Source organism: Rattus rattus, chromosome 5 (genome assembly GCF_011064425.1).
Source record: "Rattus rattus isolate New Zealand chromosome 5, Rrattus_CSIRO_v1, whole genome shotgun sequence".
Taxonomy (NCBI): domain Eukaryota; kingdom Metazoa; phylum Chordata; class Mammalia; order Rodentia; family Muridae; genus Rattus; species Rattus rattus.
In genome coordinates, this window is record NC_046158.1 from 21,928,117 (window position 1) to 21,950,886 (window position 22,770).

Genomic DNA, 22,770 nt, shown 5'->3' on the forward strand with positions numbered 1-22,770 from the left:
AGAGAGAAAAGTAAGAGTGTTAGCCATTATTCCCTTGTACAGCGCAAGGCTAACACATGTAAGGCAATAACTCGTTTTCTATTGCCATGTTTAGCATATGTCTCCTGTTGGCTCAGCAAGGCCTTCAGGCCGGTCCCTTGAGCCAGCCATCGCTGGCAACTCTTAGCCCCTCGGCCTCAAAACCAAATAGCTTTGAATCATGTTGCGCTGTGATGCTAATTTTCATACTGATGCATTATGGGAATAACCGTATCTGACATACTGTGTCAATGGTACTGTCTCTTTGTGTCCCTTGTTTTTTTGTTAGCTGCATTCCTACAGATGGTATTCCATTGAAAATGTTCCCTTCCTACAGAAAACGAGAAGAAAAAAAAAATCCATGCACAGCACCAAACCTCTAGGTGCAGAAGGCTGTTAACGGTTGCTGATGATAGTAGGCAAACATTAACATAATAATTAGTGTCTTGTAATTGTTTCATTAAAACCAGTTGTTCCATTTCTCCTCGTGTTTTCCCAGAAGAGAAGCTGAATTTGGATGACAGCCAGTGGGAGGACATCCACGTCGTCACCGGAGCACTGAAGATGTTTTTCCGGGAGCTGTCTGAGCCGCTCTTCCCTTACAGTTTCTTTGAGCGGTTTGTGGAGGCGATCAGTAAGTATACCCCGTAAAGAAGCCGGGTGTGGTGAAATTATTAACAATAATCAGATCAATACTGACCATGACCACAGAGAACAGAATATGTGCCCCATGTTCGTATCTGCGTCCTTAGGTTTTGTCATCTGGGTGGATTGTTTGATTTCTCACCCTGCAATATTATCTGAGCTTTAAAACCAAAATTATTCAGACCAAAAAAAAAAAAAAAAAAAAGGAGAGAGAGAAAGAGAAAGGGAAAGAGAGAGAGAGATCTATTTAAGGCCACCAAATTTAAGCGTTCTCAAATGAAAATAGCTTCTCTTGCAATCTGCTTTATAGGGTCATCGCGTGCACTCCCAGTCCCTGCCTTTATATTTTCAGAATTGCACTGTTTGCATACAAAGAGATCTTGCAAGGGAACCTAAATATATTAAATATTGTCTTTCATTAAATATGTGTTAAATCATCAGCTCCATCTTCTCTTGGCTCCCGGTTTGTTCCCACACCAACAGCAGAAACTATCTACAGTTAGCTTCTGGGTGGCGTATAAGGTTAGGTGTCAGCAGGTTTCCTTTCACGGGTACATTACAGAAGGAGGAGTTACGTGACTCCGTGAAGCTCCTTTTTCTGATGTATAAGTTTCATATTTATAAAAGGAACGATCCAAGATAAAATGGTATGAATGAATGAATGAATGAACGAACAAACGAACAAATAAAATCGCCTCCTGTAAGAAAACTTTTGCTGTAGATACTTGGGAAAACAAACACTTGGGTATCACTAAATTTAATATCATCGGGTACATTTACTCTAATTGTGACAGCTTGGAGACATCTCCTGGCAAGCAGGCTGATATAAGAAGGACAGAGAAAGAAAGAAAAAAGAAAGGTAAAATTAAAAAGCTTGCAAGCCTGGCAGGAGCTTAATTAAAGTCCCAACAAGAAAAATCTCCAAGGAAAAATGTTCCACTTAGGAGGTCTGATCTTGGATGCTGTGTGTGAAGGGTTCCCACTAGTAGGAGTGAGGACTTGGGAGCCCGTGCTGGAAAGACACCCTCCAATCTGCCCTTTTATTCTTTTGCTTACTGGGAAAAATTCTTCACACTCCTTTAAGGCTTTGTGAAATGAAATCAATAGGATAAAGACAAGGGGTTTCTCTCCCAGTCTCCCCTTTCGCCTGCTCATACTTTCCGATTGTTTTGGTGTCTGGCTATTGTTTAAGGACGGAAGGGTACTCTTGTTTTGGGGGTTAGGGTGAGTTTAGAGTTAGTTCTTATCCCTCTGGAGAGCAATGATGTATAGTTCTCAGGTTCTCTAACCTACAACTTAAAAGGAATAATAAAGCATCGTTAAGTAAGCACGCATCTCATTCAGTCTGCTGTTCTGCCTTAGTTCGCACATGCGTATACACTGGCAGAGCAGCCTGGGAAACTGTAAAGACTTCTGATGCAGAGTCCTTTCTTAATTGTGTATATGTAGTAACAGGCACGTCCCATTGTGACCTCTAAACTTTTAGGTGACAATTACCTCATCTGGAAACAGACTCGCATATCTGCTGAGCAAAGGAATACTGTATATGATATCATCAATTAAGCTTCCTACTCCCTTTAGTGCGGAATCCGAAGATATTAGGGAGCCATTCCCACAGGCTAAGCGTATGGCGAGCAGGTCCTCAGGGCTCATAGGGGTATGTGTTCTTGGAGTTCCTGCAAGAAATGCCATCTCTAAGACATTTTAGACTTAAACCTGAACTGGACCTAGTTTCAGCAATGCAAGCGTGACTAGAACTGAATAGCAAAGAGGAGACCGGCAGCAGGCTCTTAGGAGTGGCTTAGAGAGAGAGTCTGTAACAGTTATAAAATAAGTAATGGTACAAATGAAGAAGAGCGTATTTAATAAAATCCTTTCAGAAATGTAAGATGCTGTACACATGCTGGCAGAAGCTTTCCAGGTGCTCTGTGTTGAGAAAGCAATCTGAAAATGAAGAGATAGAATATCTCCCATTGAAGTTCGCAGATTGACAGTCCTGAGCAGTGAGGTCTTTAAAAGGTGATTGAGGCAAAACACAGAGCACTTATTTCTTTTTATTCGATATTTTAAGTATTTACTTTTCAAATGTTATCTCTCATCCCCCTTCCCCCTGCTTCTATGAGGATGCTCCCCACCCGCCCACCCACCCACTCCCACCTCCCCGCCCTGGCATTCCCCTTACCACACCGGGGTATCGAGCCTTCACTGGACCAAGGGCTTCTCCTCCCATTGATGACAAGGCCATCCTCTGCTACATATGTGGCTGGAGCCATGACAAAGCACTCCTGGTGAGGTCAACCCCCTTATTAAAGAAGCCCTAGGGGCTGGGAGGCAGTTCAGAAGGTACAGACTTGCATTTGATCACTGGAGCCCATCTGGTGAGAGGAGACAACTAACTCCTACAAGTTGTCATCGGACCTCCATGCATGTACTGTGGCACATCCATAATGACACACACACATAGATGGATGATACATGATAGATAGATAGATAGATAGATAGATAGATAGATAGATAGATAGATAGATAGATAGATAGACTGAGATATATAGATACAGAGATGTAGAGATACAGAGATACATGGATGGATGATGATAGATATAAAATTTATGATGGAAGTAAAAAATTAAAACAATGCCAGAGTGATGCCTTATCTCTTCTCATCATGTGAGGACACAGTTAAATATCACTATCAAATGAAGGAGAAAATGTCCCTCAGCACTCAATGTTACTGACTTGGTCTTAGCTCCTACAATTGTGCTATGCACATCATAGGTATGCAGTTTATGGTACTTTTGTAGGACAATTAGACTACGATTCTTGGCAATCTTTCTTTAACTAATCAAAAATACCAGAATGTCACTGTGTCATGTTCAACATGTGAGGAAGAAGCCATAGGATAAAACGGCAGAGAATATGTTGCAATGCTAGACAAGCCAAGATATCCGAACTATGTATTTTGAACATAAATGTTATTTTTATTTTTCCTGCGCTTGGTGTAGATCACAGTGCCTTGAGTATGCTACTTATCTGCTCTGCCATTGAGCAACACCCTCACTTCTGTGTTCTAAACTCTTCAGAAGCTCTAAACTATAATTCTCATTTAAACATCATTCAGGGAAGAGGAAGTGGTTACTTTGATATTCAGTACTGGGAGAAGTAATACCATAAGGGGTGCTTTTACTACCCTTAACATAATTAAGCCTAAATTTTTTTCAAAATTATGTGGACATCTATATGCAGATGTAGAAGAGTCTTGGATTTTGTCACACCTCACATTGCGATTCTTGGAGAGTTATAATAGTTCCTGTCACAAGTTCACCAGATCCATGCAGTTCACTCTTTTCAAACAGAGGTAGAACAGTTCAGGGAATCCACAGAACATGCTGTGTGTGCTGGCTGTGTCTGAGCCACATTACCCACAGATCCTTGCCTGCTCTCCTCTTGGTTCTACACCATCATGGGCTTGGTCCTAATCAGGGCAATTGCACAGGAATACTTGGTAACTAGTAACCATGGAAGAAGGTTACACAACCCTGGCAGAGATAGAAGGTAGAGGAGCGTGTTAATCATACTTTAATTTCTGTGAGCAAATGTCTCACAGAAGCCAGTTGAAGGATAAAGGTTAGAAGGTACCATATATCATGAAGTAACAGGCATTACAGAGTTCATAGCGTTGGGAGTATCCAGCTAGGGCTGCTTACCTTGTGCAAACCAGAAAGCAGAGAAACCTGGAGAAGAAATCAAGGCAGATGTAATCTTCAAGACCCACTCCCAGTTCCAGACTTCTCTCAGCTAGGCATTACTCCCTAAAAGTTCCACAATCTCCCAAAGTGTACTCACAGCTGGGTACCATGTATTCAAGCACATGATGTCAAAGGACATCCAAACCACAACCAGGAGGGAGACAGGGTACAGCGCCCTTAACAGTTTATCCCTGTCCTGCGCAGCGACCTACTTAACTGCCTCAGGGATTGCTATTTTGCATGGAGCTTTGGTAGACAGGAACGCTCTAGTCCAGCTTCCATCATGTGCATCAGACCCTCCTGTCTTTGCCCTTCTGGTCTGGAGGAGCTAAGGGCTTCCTGGAAGGACTAATTTCTGAGCTCCCTCACTCTTATTCCAGCTCTTTCCTCTTTTGGATAATCGGTTCTTTGCATCGAATTATTTATTGCGTGTTAGCGGAAATGCTTAAAATGGTTTCTGCTATTTGGTTAGGCATGAAGAAAACACCGTTGCCATCAACACCACAGTTCGTGTCATCATAACATCATTTCTATTTTCTTTTTCACTACTAGGACATCCAGTTGGTGAAGGCTTAACATTTTTATTTGGCCCCTAGCTGAGAGATGTGTTTTCATGGAAAAGTCCCAAAGCGAATAGGCCAAATGGAATTTTACATCCTACTGCAGTGCTCTGCAAGGAAAGAAGAGTGATATTTCTAGTGGAAACAATTGACCTGCCTGCTTGCACTATTTGAGTTATTTTATTTCTCATTAAGCGTTTTAAATTCACCGTCGCATATTCCAGGAAGAGTGAATAGAAATCACTTACATTTTTAAAGAGTTTCATTTGGGTCAAGTTAATGTAATTTCTTTTCACAAGAACTTGAAAATGCTATGGTGAGCCCTGTCTGATACACTACTGGGTAACAAAAGTCCTGAACTTGGTTTTATATGTCAGAATTTAAGAGTCCCAACTAGTGATAGACATTTCATACCTGAGGTCAGTATAATTGAATTAGCAGCACATTTATTTTTCCCACAAGGATTTAAGCCACCATCAGCAAAGGCTTGATTTCCTGGAAACAGCTTGTGCTGAAGGCATTATTAGTCCTGTAAATGTGACCTTGTTAGACAAATGTCACCATAGAATTCCAGGATAAGTGGCGTGATCATGTGTTAGATGCTGGAGGGCGTTGTGGATCTTTCCAGTAGCCTTACATCCCGGGAAGTGCTCTGTTTATCAGTACTACCATCTTTGAATTCTGATAAATACAGATCCAAAAGGAAAAAGACAGTATGGAGTGTCTTTTTTCTTGTATTAGTGTCTGGTTTTTCTTAGCAATCTTGCAAAAGTAAACGAGAAGAGATGGGCTCATTGGCATTTCTTATGTGTTCTCTATGAATCTTCAGACTGAGAGTGGACCTAAAAATGATGTAGAAAGGTCACATGGAAAGTAATTCCAGACACATAAAGGTTCTATGGGAGCTAAATAAAATGACATTTTTCTTACAATATGTGTATTAGGTGTTCAATAAGTGAATAAAAAAATGTTTGAGATGTCCTGAATTTACATAGCTTGAAAACTCAACTTAGGACTTAATTCCAAACTCTGAAACCTGTGTACTAACTACTCTTAAGACTAGTTCTGAGAGAAAACTAACTAGTTATTGACAAACAGGTGTTGATTAAATTAGCCTGTGCAAAGTCTGTATGACCTAAAACATTCTTCAAAATATTCTCCTTCTTCTTTTTAAAAGTGGTTTTAGAATTATCTGGTTGTGCTGGTGTGTGTCTTTAATGCCAGTCCTTGGAAGGTAGCATTTGAAGAGTTTGAAGCCAGTCTAGACTATATTGTGAGTTCCAGGCCAGGAGGGCAGCACAGGGAGATACTGTCTCAAATATTAAGAGAATTTAGAAGTAAGTGAGAAGTCAGAAATTTAAATATTGGAATTTTAAGTTAGATATAAAAATAGAACTTTCTAAGAGTAAGCAATGTTTCAATATTCATTACTTGGCAGTGAAAACATCAATGTTTTAAAAACCATCTTTTCTAGCCATATTTTTAAAACTTTATTCTCATTTCTACAATCAATTTCTGGTCCATCCTTATTTAGAATGTATTTAAACATACAAAAAGTCATTTTCTTATTTCATGTGAGCACTATTTCAAGTTTAGTTTTATTAGCATTCTCTTTCTGTGTTTTTGTTTCTATCATATTATAACCCATATGCACAAACAAAACAATCAAAAAACCCTAAAGAATCATTTATTCCAGGAAAAAAATGTTCAGATGCTATTAGAGACTTGCTCATGAGAAGAATTATTATTCTTGTCAGTAGTTTTTGTTTTAAATAACTTATAATGGTTATTTTCTTGGTACTTTATAATATTACAAATATATCAACCACTGATAATATTCTTGTGTATTATAAAGTGTTGACTCATTCTGCTATAATCTCATTATGTCCGCGTTTAAATAGATGGTTGAGACATATTTATGTTTCACTCACACTGAGCAGTATCTGATAACTGCCCTTTATAAGGTCAGTACATTCTTCTTCATCTCTCGTTTTTCGTTGTGCCTTGGCTTCTTTAAACTTTATATGCTGCTGTAAGCACAGAGATTCGTCCAGTTAGGAAACTAATAAGCAGTATTTACACTACGGCTGCAGTGCTCGAAGCGTTGTTAACCGCCTTTCACGGTGGTTGTGCAAAGATGTCTTCTTTGGCATTCTCTTTCAGTTCATTCACTTCTCAAAGGAAATTCTTCAGCTAATGAAACACAATACACATTGTTATTCTCCAAAATTGCCTAAATGAGGCGCCATCCTTTTCCTCTATGTTGTTAGGTAATGGTTTTCTTAGGTAGATATTTTAATTTTTTTCTAGGAGTTTGTAATCTTCTGTTTTTATTTTTTTATTTTGTATTTTTAATATTTTAAAATTTTCTTTTATTGAAAATTGATATTTTTCATACAATATATTCCTTTCTTCCAACTCCTCTGAGATCCTCCCACTTTGCTTCCTATCTGATCTGAATCCACAACCTTCCTCTCTATAGAAAAAACAATTGCCAAGATTTTTAAATGTTTTTGGCCAACTCTCTCTCTCTCTCTCTCTCTCTCTCTCTCTCTCTCTCTCTCTCTCTCTCTGTGTGTCTGTGTGTGTGTCTCTTTATCTCTCTCTCTGTCTCTGTCTCTCTCTCTGTCTCTCTCTCTCTCCCTCTCCCCCTCCCCCTCTCTGCCTTCTCCCTCTCTCTCTCTCTCTCTCTCTGTGTCTCTCTCTTTATCTCTCTCTCTCTCTCTCTCTCTCTCTCTCTCTCTCTCTCTCTGTCTCTCTCTGTCTCTCTCTCTCTCTCTCTCTCTCTGTGTCTCTCTCTGTCTCTCTCTGTCTCTCTGTCTCTGTCTCTGTCTCTCTCTCTCTGTCTCCCTCCCTCCCTCCCTCCCTCATTATTTAGTCACATAAGATCCTGGTCACAGCCCTCCCCCCCATCTTTTTCCCAGACCCACCCTTAAAATCCTGCCTGCTTTTATCCAGTCCCTTTCTCTTCAGAGAAGGGGAAACCCTACTTGGTTAAGCTGCCTGCCCTGGAACATCAAGTTGCAACAGGACTAAGTGCATCCCCTCTCACTGAGGTCCAACCAGTCAGTTCAAGTCGGGGAAGGGGAACCAACAGAAGGCAAAAGAGTCATAGACAGCCCCCACTCCAATAGTTAGGGGACCCACATAAAGAACAAGTTGCACAACTGCTACAAATGTATAGTGGGCTGCATACAGGCCTAGGTCCATGCCCTGGTCACTCTTTCATTGGTTCTGTCTCTTTGAGCTCCCAAGGGCCCGGGTTATTTGACTCTGTAGATCTTGTGGTGTCATTGACCCCTCTAGCTCACTCAATCCTGTCTCCCACTCTTCTACAAGACTCCTGGAGCTGTGGGTCTCTGCATCTGGTCCCATCTGCCCTTGGGTGAAGCCTCTTAGAGGGCAGCTATGCTAAGCTCTTGCTAGAAACACAGAGTGTTGTTAATAGTGTCAGGGTTCGGCTTGCTCTCTCATGGAATGGGTCTGACGTTGGGGCAGTCATTGGTTGGAGGTTCCCTCAGTCTCTGCTCCATCTTCATCCTGCTCGTCTTGTATGTAGGACAAATTTGGGGTCAAAGGCTTTGTGGGTGGATTGATGTCCCCCTCCCTCCACTGTAAGTTTTGCCTGGCTATAGGAAGTGGCCATTTCAGTCTCCAAAACCCCAGGTAGATGGGGTAGGGTGACCCCTATAGACTCCTCAGAACCTTCCCTATCCCTAGTCTCCAAATTGTCCCAGAGATGTCCCCTCTGATTTCTGTTCTCTCTCCCAGCCCTCTCCTGCAAAGCCTCTCTGCACAACAGATCCCCATCCATGTTCCTGTCCTCACTCCTTCTCCCACCAAGTTCTCTCCCTCCATTCACCTCTGATATCTATTTTATTTCCCTTTCTAAGTGAGATTCTTGCTTCCTCCCTTGGGCCCTCGTTGTTCCTTGGTTTCTTTGGGTCTGTGAGTTGCAGCATGGTTATCCTGTACTTTATGGCCAATATCCACTTCTAAGTGAATACATACCATGCATTTCTCTTTGGATCTGGGTTTCCTCACTCAGGATGATATTTTCTAGGTCCAGCCATTTTGCCTGCAAAATTCATGTTTGCTCTCATTCATTCATTCATTCATTCATTCATTCATTCTTCCCTTCCTTTCTCCTTTCCTCCCTCCCTCTCTTCCTTCCCTCCCCCTTCCTCTCTCCCTCCTTCCTCTCTCCCTTCCTTCCTTTCTTTCTTTCTTTCTTTCTTTCTTTCTTTCTTTCTTTCTTTCCTTCTTTCTTTCTTCTGTCCTTCCCTTCCTCTCTCTCTCCCTTCCTCCCTTTCTCCCTCCCTCGCTTCCTCCTTCCCTCCCTCCCTCCTTCTCTCTCTTTCTTCATCCCTCCCTCCCTTTCTTCCACCATTCCTCCATTTCTTTCTTGTGAGTATGTGGGTGTTTTTTTTTTACATGGCACATGTGTAGAGGTCAGAGGACAACCTCTAGTGCTATTCCTCAGGTTCCTCCTCTTTTGTCCGAAAAGGGTCTCTGCTTGGGCATAGAATTTTACCTTGTAAACTTACAAACTTTAAGGGTCCCCTCATCTCCGCCTGTCATCCTGCTCCCTCCAGGATTACGGATATACCACCATGCCTTTTCCCCCTCTCCTTAACGTGGATTCTAGGAACCAAAACACTGTACTTCCTGTTTGTGGGGCAACCCTTTATTCAGTCTTTTGTCCTCTTGACTGTAGAGGTTCCTGTCCTCACGGTGCATACTGGAGTCCCTGTTTTCAGTACTTCCATAAGTGCTCATCCGGGAACTGCTTTCTGCTTTTTAAGCTAAATCTCCTGCTTTCTACATTACACACGTAGTAGTTTCTTCCTTCTGCCATAACCTATTATTCAAACAGAGTACTTAAGATTATACCAATATACCATCTTAATATTCAACAGGAAAAAAGTTTAGCATAGCTCCCACTGGACTAAAATCAAAGGGTTGACAGTGTGTATTCCTTTTTGAAGATCCCAGGAGAAATCCATCTTTATGCTTTCTCGGACCTCAAGAGACCACTTTGGGAATAGCGCCGCTTCCCCCACCTTACCATCTAGCAATGGCTAATGGAATATCCATAGCACATCACACTGCAACCTTCCTGTTTGGCCCCTGTAACAGGCCTCTGCTTATATCAGCTACTTCTGAGGATGCTCATGACTAGACAGGGCTCAGCTGTCACCATATCTCTGCAAAGTTCCTTTGGCTATATCAGATAATGTATTCAAAGTCCCCCAAAATCAAGAGATAAATACAGTTGAAAGGTCACTTTTTAATCTATAGTGACATATTTTCCCTCTCTTAGTTTATAAAGATAGCTCCCGCTACATCTTTAAAAGTCACATATGCTAGCATTAACTCATTAATCCAAATACTTCAGCAGCCTTCTCACCAATTAAAACAATCATCGGAATTGAGATAAAACTACTTAACTATCAGTAAATGAGAGGGGTCATCTCCTGCATTTACCTATAGAGTATACTACTAATATTTGTGAGATTGGGCTGGACCAAACCTCGCTTACAAAAGGACTGGTCTTTCCAGTTGTGTCCGCCTTCATTTCAGCTCTTTCACATGGTGGCATGCGAGATTGCACTAATGAACTTGATGGATCTTACCTTATCAAAGGTGCCATTTGCATGTAAAATTAATAACTTTCCCAACTCCTGACCAATGTCCCGGATGTATTCAGCAGCATGAAATGAAATCAATGCTAGCCTCTTCATTAAATAGACTTCATGCTGCCAAGCATGAGGTGCTTTTTATGTCCCTAAACTTGAGAAAATGAGGCAGGAGGATGGCAAGTTTGAGGTCATCCTGTGCTGCCAAATACTACCAATTTGGGTAAATCAATGAATACTAAAAAAAATGAATACATAAGTCCATATCATCCCTTTACCTCCATTTTCAGTTTCTCTAAGTAAACCTTAAGTGCATACATGTAAGGAACATACGTACTCTTTCTATTGTGTCATTCTGTGTATTGTTTGCAATTTGTATATGAATGTGTATGAATGTATATGTATATTTATGTGTCACCAGTTAGGCAGTCCAGCAGAAAATAAGATAGAAATGATGGTACCTAATGGTCCAGGCTTCGACTTAAAAGCAACATTCCGATGAGCCTTCAACAACAGTGTGCCCTCACGCCTAGTTTTTGTAAATATTAACTACTTAACTATGTAAAATAAACTGTAAGAAATGGCACTTGGAAAATTTAACAGTGTTAAATTTCAGTCTGTCAGACACTAATGGTAGAATACACCTTAAGCAATACCCCATATGTATTCCTTAAATACAACTAATACACATACCTGTAACGATGTCAATGCCACCATCCTCACATAAAAATGATTTAAGACATCATCCTATGGCCAGAAGTACCCATTACATGTAACCATGGCTTTGCCATGGATGGTCCCCATGTCATTTTGCTGATGAAGTGTATTTTGAATAGGTAATTGGGGAGAAAAACCAGTCAAGTATATTTGCAAATATTTTCCTTTCTTGACTTTTTCTTGCCCTGTGGTCAAGCTATTTCTAATGCACCATCAACTTTGTGATTGCATTCCTTGGGAGAAAAGAAGCAGAGCTTGGAGAGCAATTGGCTAAAGTGGGGGCTAGGCATGAATAAATGATGTAACAAAATGCTTTAAAACCAGGGAAAGTAAAAGAAGGTTCTAAAGATTCACTATAAAGAAACCAAAGACATAAAGGCAATAAAGTATAAAATATCTTCAATCTACGGACTTTCAAGAAAGTTAAGTAAAAATAAATTTTACACATGCCTTTAAAAAAATTCCACTGAAAGCAAATACTCTTATAGGCTTCAGGGCCCCCCCCCACTCTGTGTGTGTGTGTGTGTGTGTGTGTGTATGTGTGTCTGTGTGTGTGTGCGCACGCGTGCGCACGCATGCTCGTGTATGTTCTTATGTGTAAGCACAGTGGAAGTTTTATGGCTGTTGCCTAGCCTGTCTCTTAACTCACTCTAATTATATTCATAATTAAATTGTAAAAATTATAGTTGACCAGAGCTAAGTGGCTTGTACAGGTGTCCCTTTGTAGGAATGGTTTAGTACTAGATAATAAACAACCAGACTTCTATGTACTTAATTTGGCTTAATGAAAGTCCTTTATAAGTAGAACTAGAAGGTGATTCAGAATTCCATTCAGGCCTTTACTGTGAAATTAATTGAGTAATTAGACATCAACTACATTAGAAAGTGTAGCGCTTGCCTTTTGCTTTTCCTTAAAACCTTTATTTGTCCCCTTGCATGTCCTTGAGGTCACTTTTTCAAAGCAATAATTGTTTCAAGCTGAGCGATCAGCATGGCGGCCTTCACGAGTGAGCTTCCTCCGCAGCTCTGCCCTCACTACACAAACATGCTACCAAAATGCACGATAAGGCACAGAGTTTCTCCTCAGTACTCAGTGGAAAATGGTTAACTTCACCAATTCCTCTAATGATGGATCCGGGCGGCTGGTTTTCACTGCCTCAATAGACCATGATGAAAGCACAGATCTTGTGGCCTTTTGTTCCACCCTACTTCATCTCATGCTTCAGTTCACACTGGATTACAGCCACCACGGACCTTCCACCACATCTTCCATCCACCAACAGCAGCTCTGGGTGTGTGCCCATCACCAGGAGGACATCTTCTCCAGCTTGCCCAGCCACATGTCCCTCCACCTACCCATTATAAAAACAGACGAATTACTGGAACTGCCTTCATTTTACTTTGAGGAAAAGCTAAAATCCTTGTGAGATATTCAAAGCCCTCTGTGACCTGTTTGCACGTAAGTCCTCTGTCTACATGTTTCTGCCTTACCCATCGCATGACAGCCTTTTGAGCCAATGCTTTCCTTCAAATATTGAAGGCACATTGAATTTGGCTCATCGTCTTCCGAAACTCACTGCCCCATCCTGCTGCTCAGTTGTCCCCTTCCAGCCAAATCTTGAAATGTCTCTGCTGCATCACACATTGTACTACTATTCAATTTCTAACTGCAAACTGTTCTTGCTTTAAAAACCTCGAACAAGGTCTTATTTCTCCAGGCCTCTGATTTCACATCTATTAAAAATGGGGGGGGGGTGCTTTTAATGGAGGTGAGATGCTAATTGTATTACCTCACTTTTTATACTTTCTGACACACAGTGTTCAGTCAATATTAGCTAGTATTAGTATGTCAACCTCTAATCAGACTGCCATTTAAGTAGTGTAATCTTAGGAGACCTTCTTACCTGTACGTCCTTATCTCTTGGTATGGCTGTATCAAGTGACTTATGTGACTATCTTCATTCTGCCTTAATATTTTGTTTCTAGAATTCACATAGTATAAGACATGTCTAAGATAATGGAGATTTTTCTCATTCACAGCAGAATGAATTCCAGTTTTTATAGCTCAGAATATAACTTATTCTGAAGAACCGACAGATAATCAAAAATATGTCCTTTTATTGAAGAATTTACATCCCTTTTCATTATCTGTAGGCTACCTCAACTTCTCCTAACTGATTCTGTCTTGCTTCTATTATACATTAGCAAGCCCATGGTACATATGGTATGGTATGTGTCAGTTGACAACTCCAAAGTAATTCATCTCCAAGTTAGAAATGTATCTGATTTCCCTCCTGTGTGTCCCAGTGATTTGGGCTTATGACAATCATAAGTTCTCTGATAAGTGGAAGGGGCATATCTCAGGTATGGTAGAGGAAACTACATAATAGTCTTTGAAGATCTCATGATGGTATAGATTTTGTTAAAAGTTTAAAATGTTTAAAGGTTTGCCAACTAAACTATATTCAACAAATATTACACACACACACACACACACACACACACACACACACACACACACACATACACACAGGAAAAGGCACACAGAAGTACATGCATATATATACTCATTACCCAAATCAGAAATGCTTCACCTGTCACACAGTTTATATTCTATCTTCCTAAAAGGAGGCTTTAAGAAGACAGTTTAACTTCAGATTGACTTCACAGGTACTATTTTCAAACTTGACGTGGAGTAACAACTGCGCCTCTACCCTCTTACTTGCTGATACTGTCATAAGCTATGACTGTGAAAACTAATTGTCTACTTGATAGGATTGAAAGATACCTGTGAGATTTATTGAGCACAATTTTGATTGTGTCTATTATACTGTTTCCAGAAATCATTGTACCATACAAGGCCCAGGCTTCATCAATAGTTTAATCCATAAATAGATTCCAAATCTGAATAAAGAGCTGAGAGGTAGCGGTCCAGGTAAGTCACCAAGGGCATTGGTATGGCACAGCTCGTCTCTGACCCTCTCTGTGCTTCCTGTCTGCTGTGATGTGGTCAGCTCTAATACACTATAGACTTTCATCATGATGTGATCCTCTATGGCAGGTCCAGAAATAACAGAGGCAATGACCTGGACTGCTTCTCACAATAACAAAATGCCAACTAATACCTACTTGTAATTGCTCAAACATGCGTCTTCACTCTAGCTCTCTAGATTTCTGTCAAGAGAAAGATGTTCTCTGAGTATCTTCTCCACTTGAGTTTTCCAAAGAGTAGCCCTTACTTATTAGGCTCTCTCCTCGTTGTTTTGCAGAACTGAGCTCTAGATGTGATAGCTGATGTCTATGTGATGTGAGGTGCCTGGGGAAGTTTGGCTTACATTAGTAGAGCTGATCATAGCCATATAGTTTAGAATAGAAGATTTTCTCCCAAGAATTGATACAGGCATTTCTACCTACACTTTGGGAAGCAGAAGCATGGAAAACAGAGAATGGTGTTGAAAACCACTAACAGGGCTTATTTAAGAGGGGGAGATAGTAATGTTCGGGAAGATAAAATTATGTATAGATTTTTTTAAAAAAAATTCATGAACTATAAAAATTATGTAGGATATCTATGCTGATTTTTTTCATTCACCAATTGTAATTTTTCTGTTTAAATGCGCAGCTCCCTCCTCCCTTTTTCTACCATCTTGGTTTCAGCAACACCTTTCTTCTTCAAAATTGCAATTCTCAAAGGTCAAATGCCCAAGGCCTGAGCTCATGATTACTGTCTAACCAGACAATCAGCTCTTGGCCCCTTGCTATTTTGCTTCTCACCTTGAGTGTCCAGCATGTGAAAGGTTCACCCTTTCAGATCTCAATTCCATTCCTCTGCCAAGTAACGGATGGGCAGACATAATTAGTGCCATCTGTCCTGCTAGTTGCAGGTGGAGACTATCTACCCAACAGATGAAAGCTTGATCTTTCGAGGTCTTTCTTCAGACCCCTGACTCTTCAACACAATGGTAACATTATTCTTTGACATTTTGTGTACATTATTCTCTGAATTTCTAAGCAACACCTATGAAGGATACACTCTTCCAGTGAAATATTCACTGGGATTTTTCTATCCGTCTGGGTTGTATTGTGAAAATTGTTTGCAGAAAAGACAGAGAAATATAAGGTATCAGACCTGGAAAGCTTTCAGAAATTGTTGTCTGCGATGTTTGTGTCTGATGTTCGAGATGTCTGAGATTTGGTTCCCTCAATAAATAGAGAAGCGTGTGAGCTAATCAAAAAGCATGAACAAAGACACAGAGAGAACATCGAGAGCCTAACTAGAAAGACCACATTGCTGGACATCAGGCTCCCAGCACGGTCCTTCTCCAAAAGACCTTCACCTACAGCTCAAGTACAGCTCTCTCATCTTCTCACTTTTCCCCTGCTCTCTTAGGAATTTCCCATGAACCAGTGTTTCTAGATCTTCCATCGCCAAAATCACACCCCTTCAAGTCTGACCTTCCAAAGTTGGCAATTAGTCTTAGCTGAAGCTTCCATAAAAAAATTCTGTGGCTTAAAAACCAGAAATTTTATTTCTCAAATACCTGGAATTAAGAAGTCCAAAATCGGGCAAAACCAGGAACCCATCTCTGTTGAACTCTGGTACAGATTTTGTCCCTGTATAGCCCTGAACCATCCATCCATACTTAGCTTCTTTTCCAAAGACCTCTCCTCTGAGTACTATCACACTGGGGTCTTCAATGTGCAAATTCAGGACAACACAGGCGTTAAATCTACAATAGAAATCCTACTTCAACAGACTGTTTTAGGTGTGCAAATTTGTCAGCGTAAGACGGTTTCCTCCTTTATTCTGAAAATATCCTCCTACTACTGCAACACAAGATTTAATTAGTTCTTTATTTATATTCTTAATTCTGTTATTGTTATCTGAAATTGAATTGTATAGTCCCAGGCATCACTTTCACTCATGTTTTCTAATATTGTTTACATGCAGAGATGTTTTGCCAACCCCGTAATGTTTTTTTCTTCTAAGCATGTCCTGCTCCCCACCCCCCAAAAAAATGAAGCCAAAGGAGATTTTTGTATTAAGTTCTGTGTATTCATAAGACTCATCTCACCTGAGTTTCTAACTAGAACTGGAGCCAAACCCATGTCCTAAACTATAAACTTTAGACAACATCACTCAACCTTCCTGTCACTATTGATAACTTGAAGACTGTGTAACACAAATTGTACAAGCATTTGGAAGAGTGGAACTGTTAGAAATAACAATTTACATTTCTAGAAGAATTTCAGATACCATTCCAATAAGGTGTATCATCATACCAAAATAAGGGACTCTAAATTTCTGGAGTAATTTTAGAATTTAAACCAGAAATAAAGGCATAGTTAGTTTTATTTTCACCTTAGATTTTGTGGTGTATGTGTGTGTCTGTCTGTGTGTGTGTGTGTGTGTGTGTGTGTGTGTGTGTGTGTTAGTGTTGTTGTTATGTTTACCTGTTAGTGTGGCTTTGTACACTTCTGTGTGATTATGTGTGTGCATATAGAAATTAGATATCAATGTCAAGGTGTCTTTGTCTATTGCTTTTTTCAGTTTTCCAAGAGATTCTCTCACGAAACCTAGATCTTCCTTCCCCAATTCTAAGAGCTGAGGTTGCAAATGCATGCCAGCACACTAGGCTGGTATTGTGCCTTTTAGCCAAAGATTTGTGCCAACCTCATCCCATAAAAGTCTGTTGACTCAATGCTAAACTACCTTGTGCCCGACTTGAGCATTTATGCTGTGCAGCTTTTTGTTAAAGTTGTATTTATCTGTTGTGTGTTTTGTCATTAGTGATCTCATACAGTATAATTGTAATTCAGTACAGACACCATGAACTACATCCACATAGGATGATAGATTTCACTAGAATGATTTGTGTTGTGACCGCAGCAGTGAATAGCCATTGCATCTCTCTCTCTCTCTCTCTCTCTCTCTCTCTCTCTCTCTCTCTCTCCTTGGATATCCCCTATTTCCTGAGCTATGAAAACATTAAAATGAGACCTCTATGAACTCAAGTCAAAAGAAGAATTTCAAATCTCTCACTTTCAACCAAAACCTAAAAATGATGAATCTCTGTGAGGAAGGCATGGTAAAAGCTCTGACAGACTAGAAATAAGGCTCCTTGCACCAGACAGTGGTCTGAGTCACGGATGTAACTAAAAACTAGAAGGCCAAGACAGCAGACGTGCCTTAGTACTGGTAGAGAGAACGTTTTCTACAGTTTAGATAAAAGATCAATCAGGTACGTCTTCTTAAGACTATATTTATTTTAAAGAAGATGGAAAAGCTGAGCAGAAAAGCTCGAAACTGGGAGTGGTTGGTTCGTGAGGCTTAAGAATAGACGTCATCTCATGACATGAAGTTCAAGGCAAAAGGAAATGCTGGTGTAGAAAACCCCGGCAACTTTCCCAGAGGACCTATCTATGAGAGCAAATAAAGTTATCTATACATCTATACTGATCAGAAGTTTTTCAATGTAGGTGAAACAGCTTCATAACAGAAGTAAATGCCACCTAACATTTCATAGCTAAAAAGGAGATGTCAATGCCTGGCTTCAATGGACAGACTCTCTCTCTTATCACAGACTAATGTAACTTTAAGTTTAAATCAACGCTCATTTATCATTCTAAAACTTCTAGAACACTAGAGAATTATGGTGTCTAGTTTGCTTTTGTTCTGTGGGTGGAAAAATAAAAGCCAGGGTAAGAGTACATCTGTTTACATTAAAATCTACAGAATCTTCTAACTTCATTGTTGATGTCTATTACTTAGGCAAAAGGGTATCATTGTTCAATACCTATCCCATAATTACCTAAGGGATCCAATAGAGGTGAAAATGAGAGAAGGGTTGATTTCTTGCTTGCTAATACCCCTCTCCTCTTGTAGGCACTGGGTGTAGCTATCATCTTGATTTTTCAGGTCTCATTATTTTAAAAGCACATTTGATAATGGTATAGTGGTCACAGATGGTGATTATCCTGATGGAATTGGGCAAAACACATTGAAAGCCCTTTAGAAAGGATCTATCATGCTAAATGTAATGAAGAACATTTGCATTTCACGGGAGATGATGAAAATGTTAACAAGTATAGATTGGGAAAAGTCAGTTCCCACTTTCATGATGACTTTGAAAGGCAGACATTGGTCGAAATAGCTCTATAATGAAAACAACAAGAGACGTAGGATGAGAGGTGGCACCTCAAGATGTGGCTGCATTGCTGGGACTTCACAATTAAGCATCAATGGACTAGGAGTGGCTTCTTTTGTGTGACCAATATTCCATCGTGAGATGATATGTCAAAGACATCACAAACATTATTAAGAAGGCAATACATAATTTAGAAAAGTGTGTTTGATAAAGCATTAACATGGTTTGAGAAATCTGAGTGTTCTGCCATGGGTAAATTAGAATCAAGCAAGACCTAACAAGGCAAATAGATCTTTCATTGAAAGTAGTTATGATTGACACAAGAAACCCCGTTACTGTTTAACAACTTGCCAGAGCCACTGTAGTCTTCAAGTTAGTCAGCAGTCACCAACAACAGAGCCAACCCCTACCACCAAGACTGTGACTAACAGCTCAAATATCCCTTAGAATTTTTAGCACTGAAGTTTTGTTTGTTGACATGAAATTTCAAATATTTTTAAATGCTTAATTTTATGTGATATATTTGATAGCAAACATTAGAAGAAAACAACTTCAAAATATCAATATATCTCCTTTGCAATTATACAAGTATCCAGGAATACACGTAGACACTGCCTCCGTGTTTCTGCTGCTGTGATTTTAAAAAAGCAACTGGAGGAGGAAAGGGTTTACAGTGTGTCTTACAGTTGCTTAACACAGTACATCACTGAGGATATCCAGGGCAGAAACTCAGAGGAAGAATCTGATGGTAAAAACTGAAACAGAGTCTTGGAGAAGTTGCTCTTACTGTCTTGCTCCTCAAGGCTGTTTCAGTCTGCCTTCTCATACACTCTAGCATCACCTGACCAAGGCTGGGACTACGCGCAATGATCAAGGCTCTCCTATATCAATCATTAATCAATAAAGTGCACTACAAAATTGACTACAGGCAAATATTATGATGACATTTTTCTCAATTGAAGATTCCCTCTTTGCAAACCATTCTAGCTTATGTCAAATCAATCAGAGTATTCAGTGCTGTATTTCCTTGGTGTAGACAAAGATTCAAGTGAATCTAAAGCAAAGAACACTTCTTTTATCATTTTTAAACATAAATGAAGATAGGAGGACCAGACATTCTGTGGGTTCACTACCCTATCAAGATGTAAAGATGTTGATGCTAAGTTTGGCCAATGTTACAAAAGTAAAATATACAAAAAATATATAGAGAGAGAAACACCAAGACACACACACACACATGCACATATATATATATATATATATCAGCATTATTAGTTTTTATTCTATAAAATAAAGTGTTAAAAGGGTTGCAGCTGTGATTGAAATCACAGGAAGCTACAGGTGTATATATCAGACACAAAGGACCCTATGATGACCTTCTCAATGTATTCTTTCAAAGCTCTTAGACTCAGCTTGATCATGGAGGATTCTCATGTCTAGCGTGTCAAGCAGATTTCGCTAGGTCCATCAAGTAGAAAATCTTCACCAAGTGGAAGGTCTCTTCTACACTAATGCCCAATTACAGGCTATTGATGACATCCTTAAGTCAATCTTAATTAATTAATCTTAAGTATAGTGCCAGGATCTTCCAACAGCATACCATGGCACCAGATAATTTGCTTGGCTAAATTTGAGAAGAACGTGGACCAAACCATTATTCTCCCTTGGTATATTGATCTAGGCAAGATGGATAAAATGGGGATCCATTACAATAACCACAATTTGCATTGTAAAGCTCACTGATTTTTATTTTTTTGGTAGAACAATATCCATAGATCGCACAAGGCAAAGTCCAAAGAATAGAAGGAAACTGATAGGAATTGTTTCCTTTAAAATGCACTGACAGATGTAATCCAATGTGTACTGGATAGAGTGTGTGATATTTAGAACTCTGAGGAGAAGAATCCATAAACATGATTGACTTTCTTGATCATATACATAATCTCAGAACCTCGTTCTTTGTTTCTGTCTTCGCTATTCAAATGAAAATTCAACAATTATTTTTATTGCTTTCGGTCTCCAAGGCAACATTACAGGTTTTCATTCCTGGGCCTAGGTTGCTGGGAAAACTTTTAAAAATAAAATCAAGCACCAGTGAGATTCAAACACCCCTAACAGATGGAGGAGGTGGAAGGGCATGCAAATGTATTTGTAAGGAACATTTAATTTATCTTTTAGGAATGTTGGCTAAGAACACCTATTTTGTGCAAAATGCATCAGGAGAAAACAACAACCGGGCTAGCAGTAAGATCCTCCTTGCACTGTGAACGATTAAAGTATAAATCTAAACAAGGAATCACGCCCTCATTACAACCCCTAAAAGTGGGTAGGAAATAACAAAGGTTATTTCCAACAATTTTCATTATATTGTTAGGAAGAAAACTACAGCAGCATATATATATCCTATATAAATATATATATATATTCATATATATGTATGGGTAAATTTTTAAATTAAAATACTAAAATATGTTCAACCTTATGTCCCCTCAAATTTTTAAATTATAGTAACAATATGTCTCATTATATTGCTGTGATGAAGTACTAAGGCCAAAGCAACTTAAGAGGAAAGAGTCCATTTGGCTTATACTTTCATGTCATTGTTTATCACAGAAGAAGGTCAAGACAGGAACTCCACCAAGGCAGAAACTTGGAGGCAGGAGCTGAGGCAGTGGCCAAGGACGGGTGCTGCTGACTGGCTTGCACAGTCTGCTCACCCAGTACTACCAGCCCAGGAGTGACGCCACCCACAATAAGCCAGACCCTTCTGTGACAATCACTAATTAATAAAACCCTCTATAGGTTTGCCTACAACCTGATCTTATTGTGGGCATTTTTCTCAACTGTCTCTCTCCTTCTCCAGTGACTCTAGCCTGTGTCAAGTTGACATAAAAACCAGCTGGCACCATACACTTTTTAAATTCTGAAATATTTGTGGATACAGAGCGAAAAATACAGAAAAGTAAACAGATTGCAGTATTTTAATTGGGATATTTAAAAATAATAAAAATTTGTTTTCTAGGTATGTATGTTGATGGCTTTCTCTTCTGACAATGTTTTATGAATTTTCTCTACTGCGTTTTTGTTTTTCTATTTGTTAGTTTGCTTTTTTGGTTTGGCTCGTTTCTTAGTGTGTTTGTTTGTTTGTTTGTTTGTTTGTTTAAGAAGGCATCTTGCTTTGTAGCTCAGGCTGGCCTAAAGATTTATCTCCTATCTATTGAGATTTTATGTGGGAAACTGAGTATAACCTGTCTGAAGTCGGCTTACAGAAAGTGTAGTACAGTTTTTCATCTAATTCTCTTTGTGTTCGGTGAACTGAACCAGGCTTCACACATACCTTGCAAACGCTCTACCAGTGACTTAGATCCTTAGACTGTTTTCCCTCTCTTTATCTGACTTGATTCTCTTGGGGCAAGAACCATAACTCACTCTTGTTCATGACTCTAACACAGGGTGAATATAAAAGTCAGTACACTTTGTGGTGGTTGATTCATGTAATTCCTGCTGGAACAAACCCTGGTAATTAGTAGCAACAATGGTGTAGTATCTGTGTGGATAATCAGAAGCACTGGTGGCAAGAAAATGAGGGAGGTGGAAACTGCTTAATTCCATTCCTTTTGTTGACAATAAATTTAAAAACTCACTACTTGGTTCTCTCCAAATGTTCACATGTTTATGAGCTCTGTTTTTATCAACGGGACGTATAGATACTAGACCCTACATTTTCTATATGTCAGTGCAGTAGATTTAAGCAATCTACTTGTTTTTATTATGACTGGCTAGTAAACTTTTGCAGCCTTCAAAGGGTTACCTGAACTCCTGCTAATTCAACCTGCCAGGCTTAAATGCAGAGCCCTGGTACAGAGGACAGTGAAACTGTACCATAAAAATAAATTACTGTCATGAATATTAAGCAAGAAGAATATAATAAACATGACTGTTTACAGGACCCTGATTTATTGGTACTGATATACTTATAAATTATGACACAAGTGTTTATTCTAGAATTGTTTCAGAATATAGACTGAACAAAGCTGGATAGACGGTTCCTGTAGACCGCACCATCTGCCCCCAAATCCCTACTGCCTGCTCTTGGTGATTTTCCTTGTCACTGGGTCCATGAATGCACACAGTTCCCTTGAGTTTCCTGTGCAGACCAGAGCAGGTATCTTTGCACAATGTGGTATTGAAAGTGCCGTCAGGGACCTTGTGTTCTCACCAAGGAGCAGCCCCTCCTGCAAAGTAGCCCAGAGGCCTTGCTTTGATCCACAGTCCTTATGAGCATCCTTTCAGTGGA

General features: G+C 39.7%; 1 protein-coding gene across 1 annotated transcript in view; it reads left to right on the forward strand.

Annotated features, from left to right (window-relative positions):
- The window catches only part of Arhgap15 (Rho GTPase activating protein 15), a 617,921-nt gene that overhangs the window by 483,894 nt on the left and 111,257 nt on the right, over positions 1 to 22,770 (forward strand). Inside the window, exon 12 of the mRNA XM_032903250.1 lies at positions 518 to 652. Within this exon, the coding sequence (XP_032759141.1) occupies positions 518 to 652 (135 nt within the window). The remainder of the gene's footprint in view (positions 1 to 517; positions 653 to 22,770) is intronic.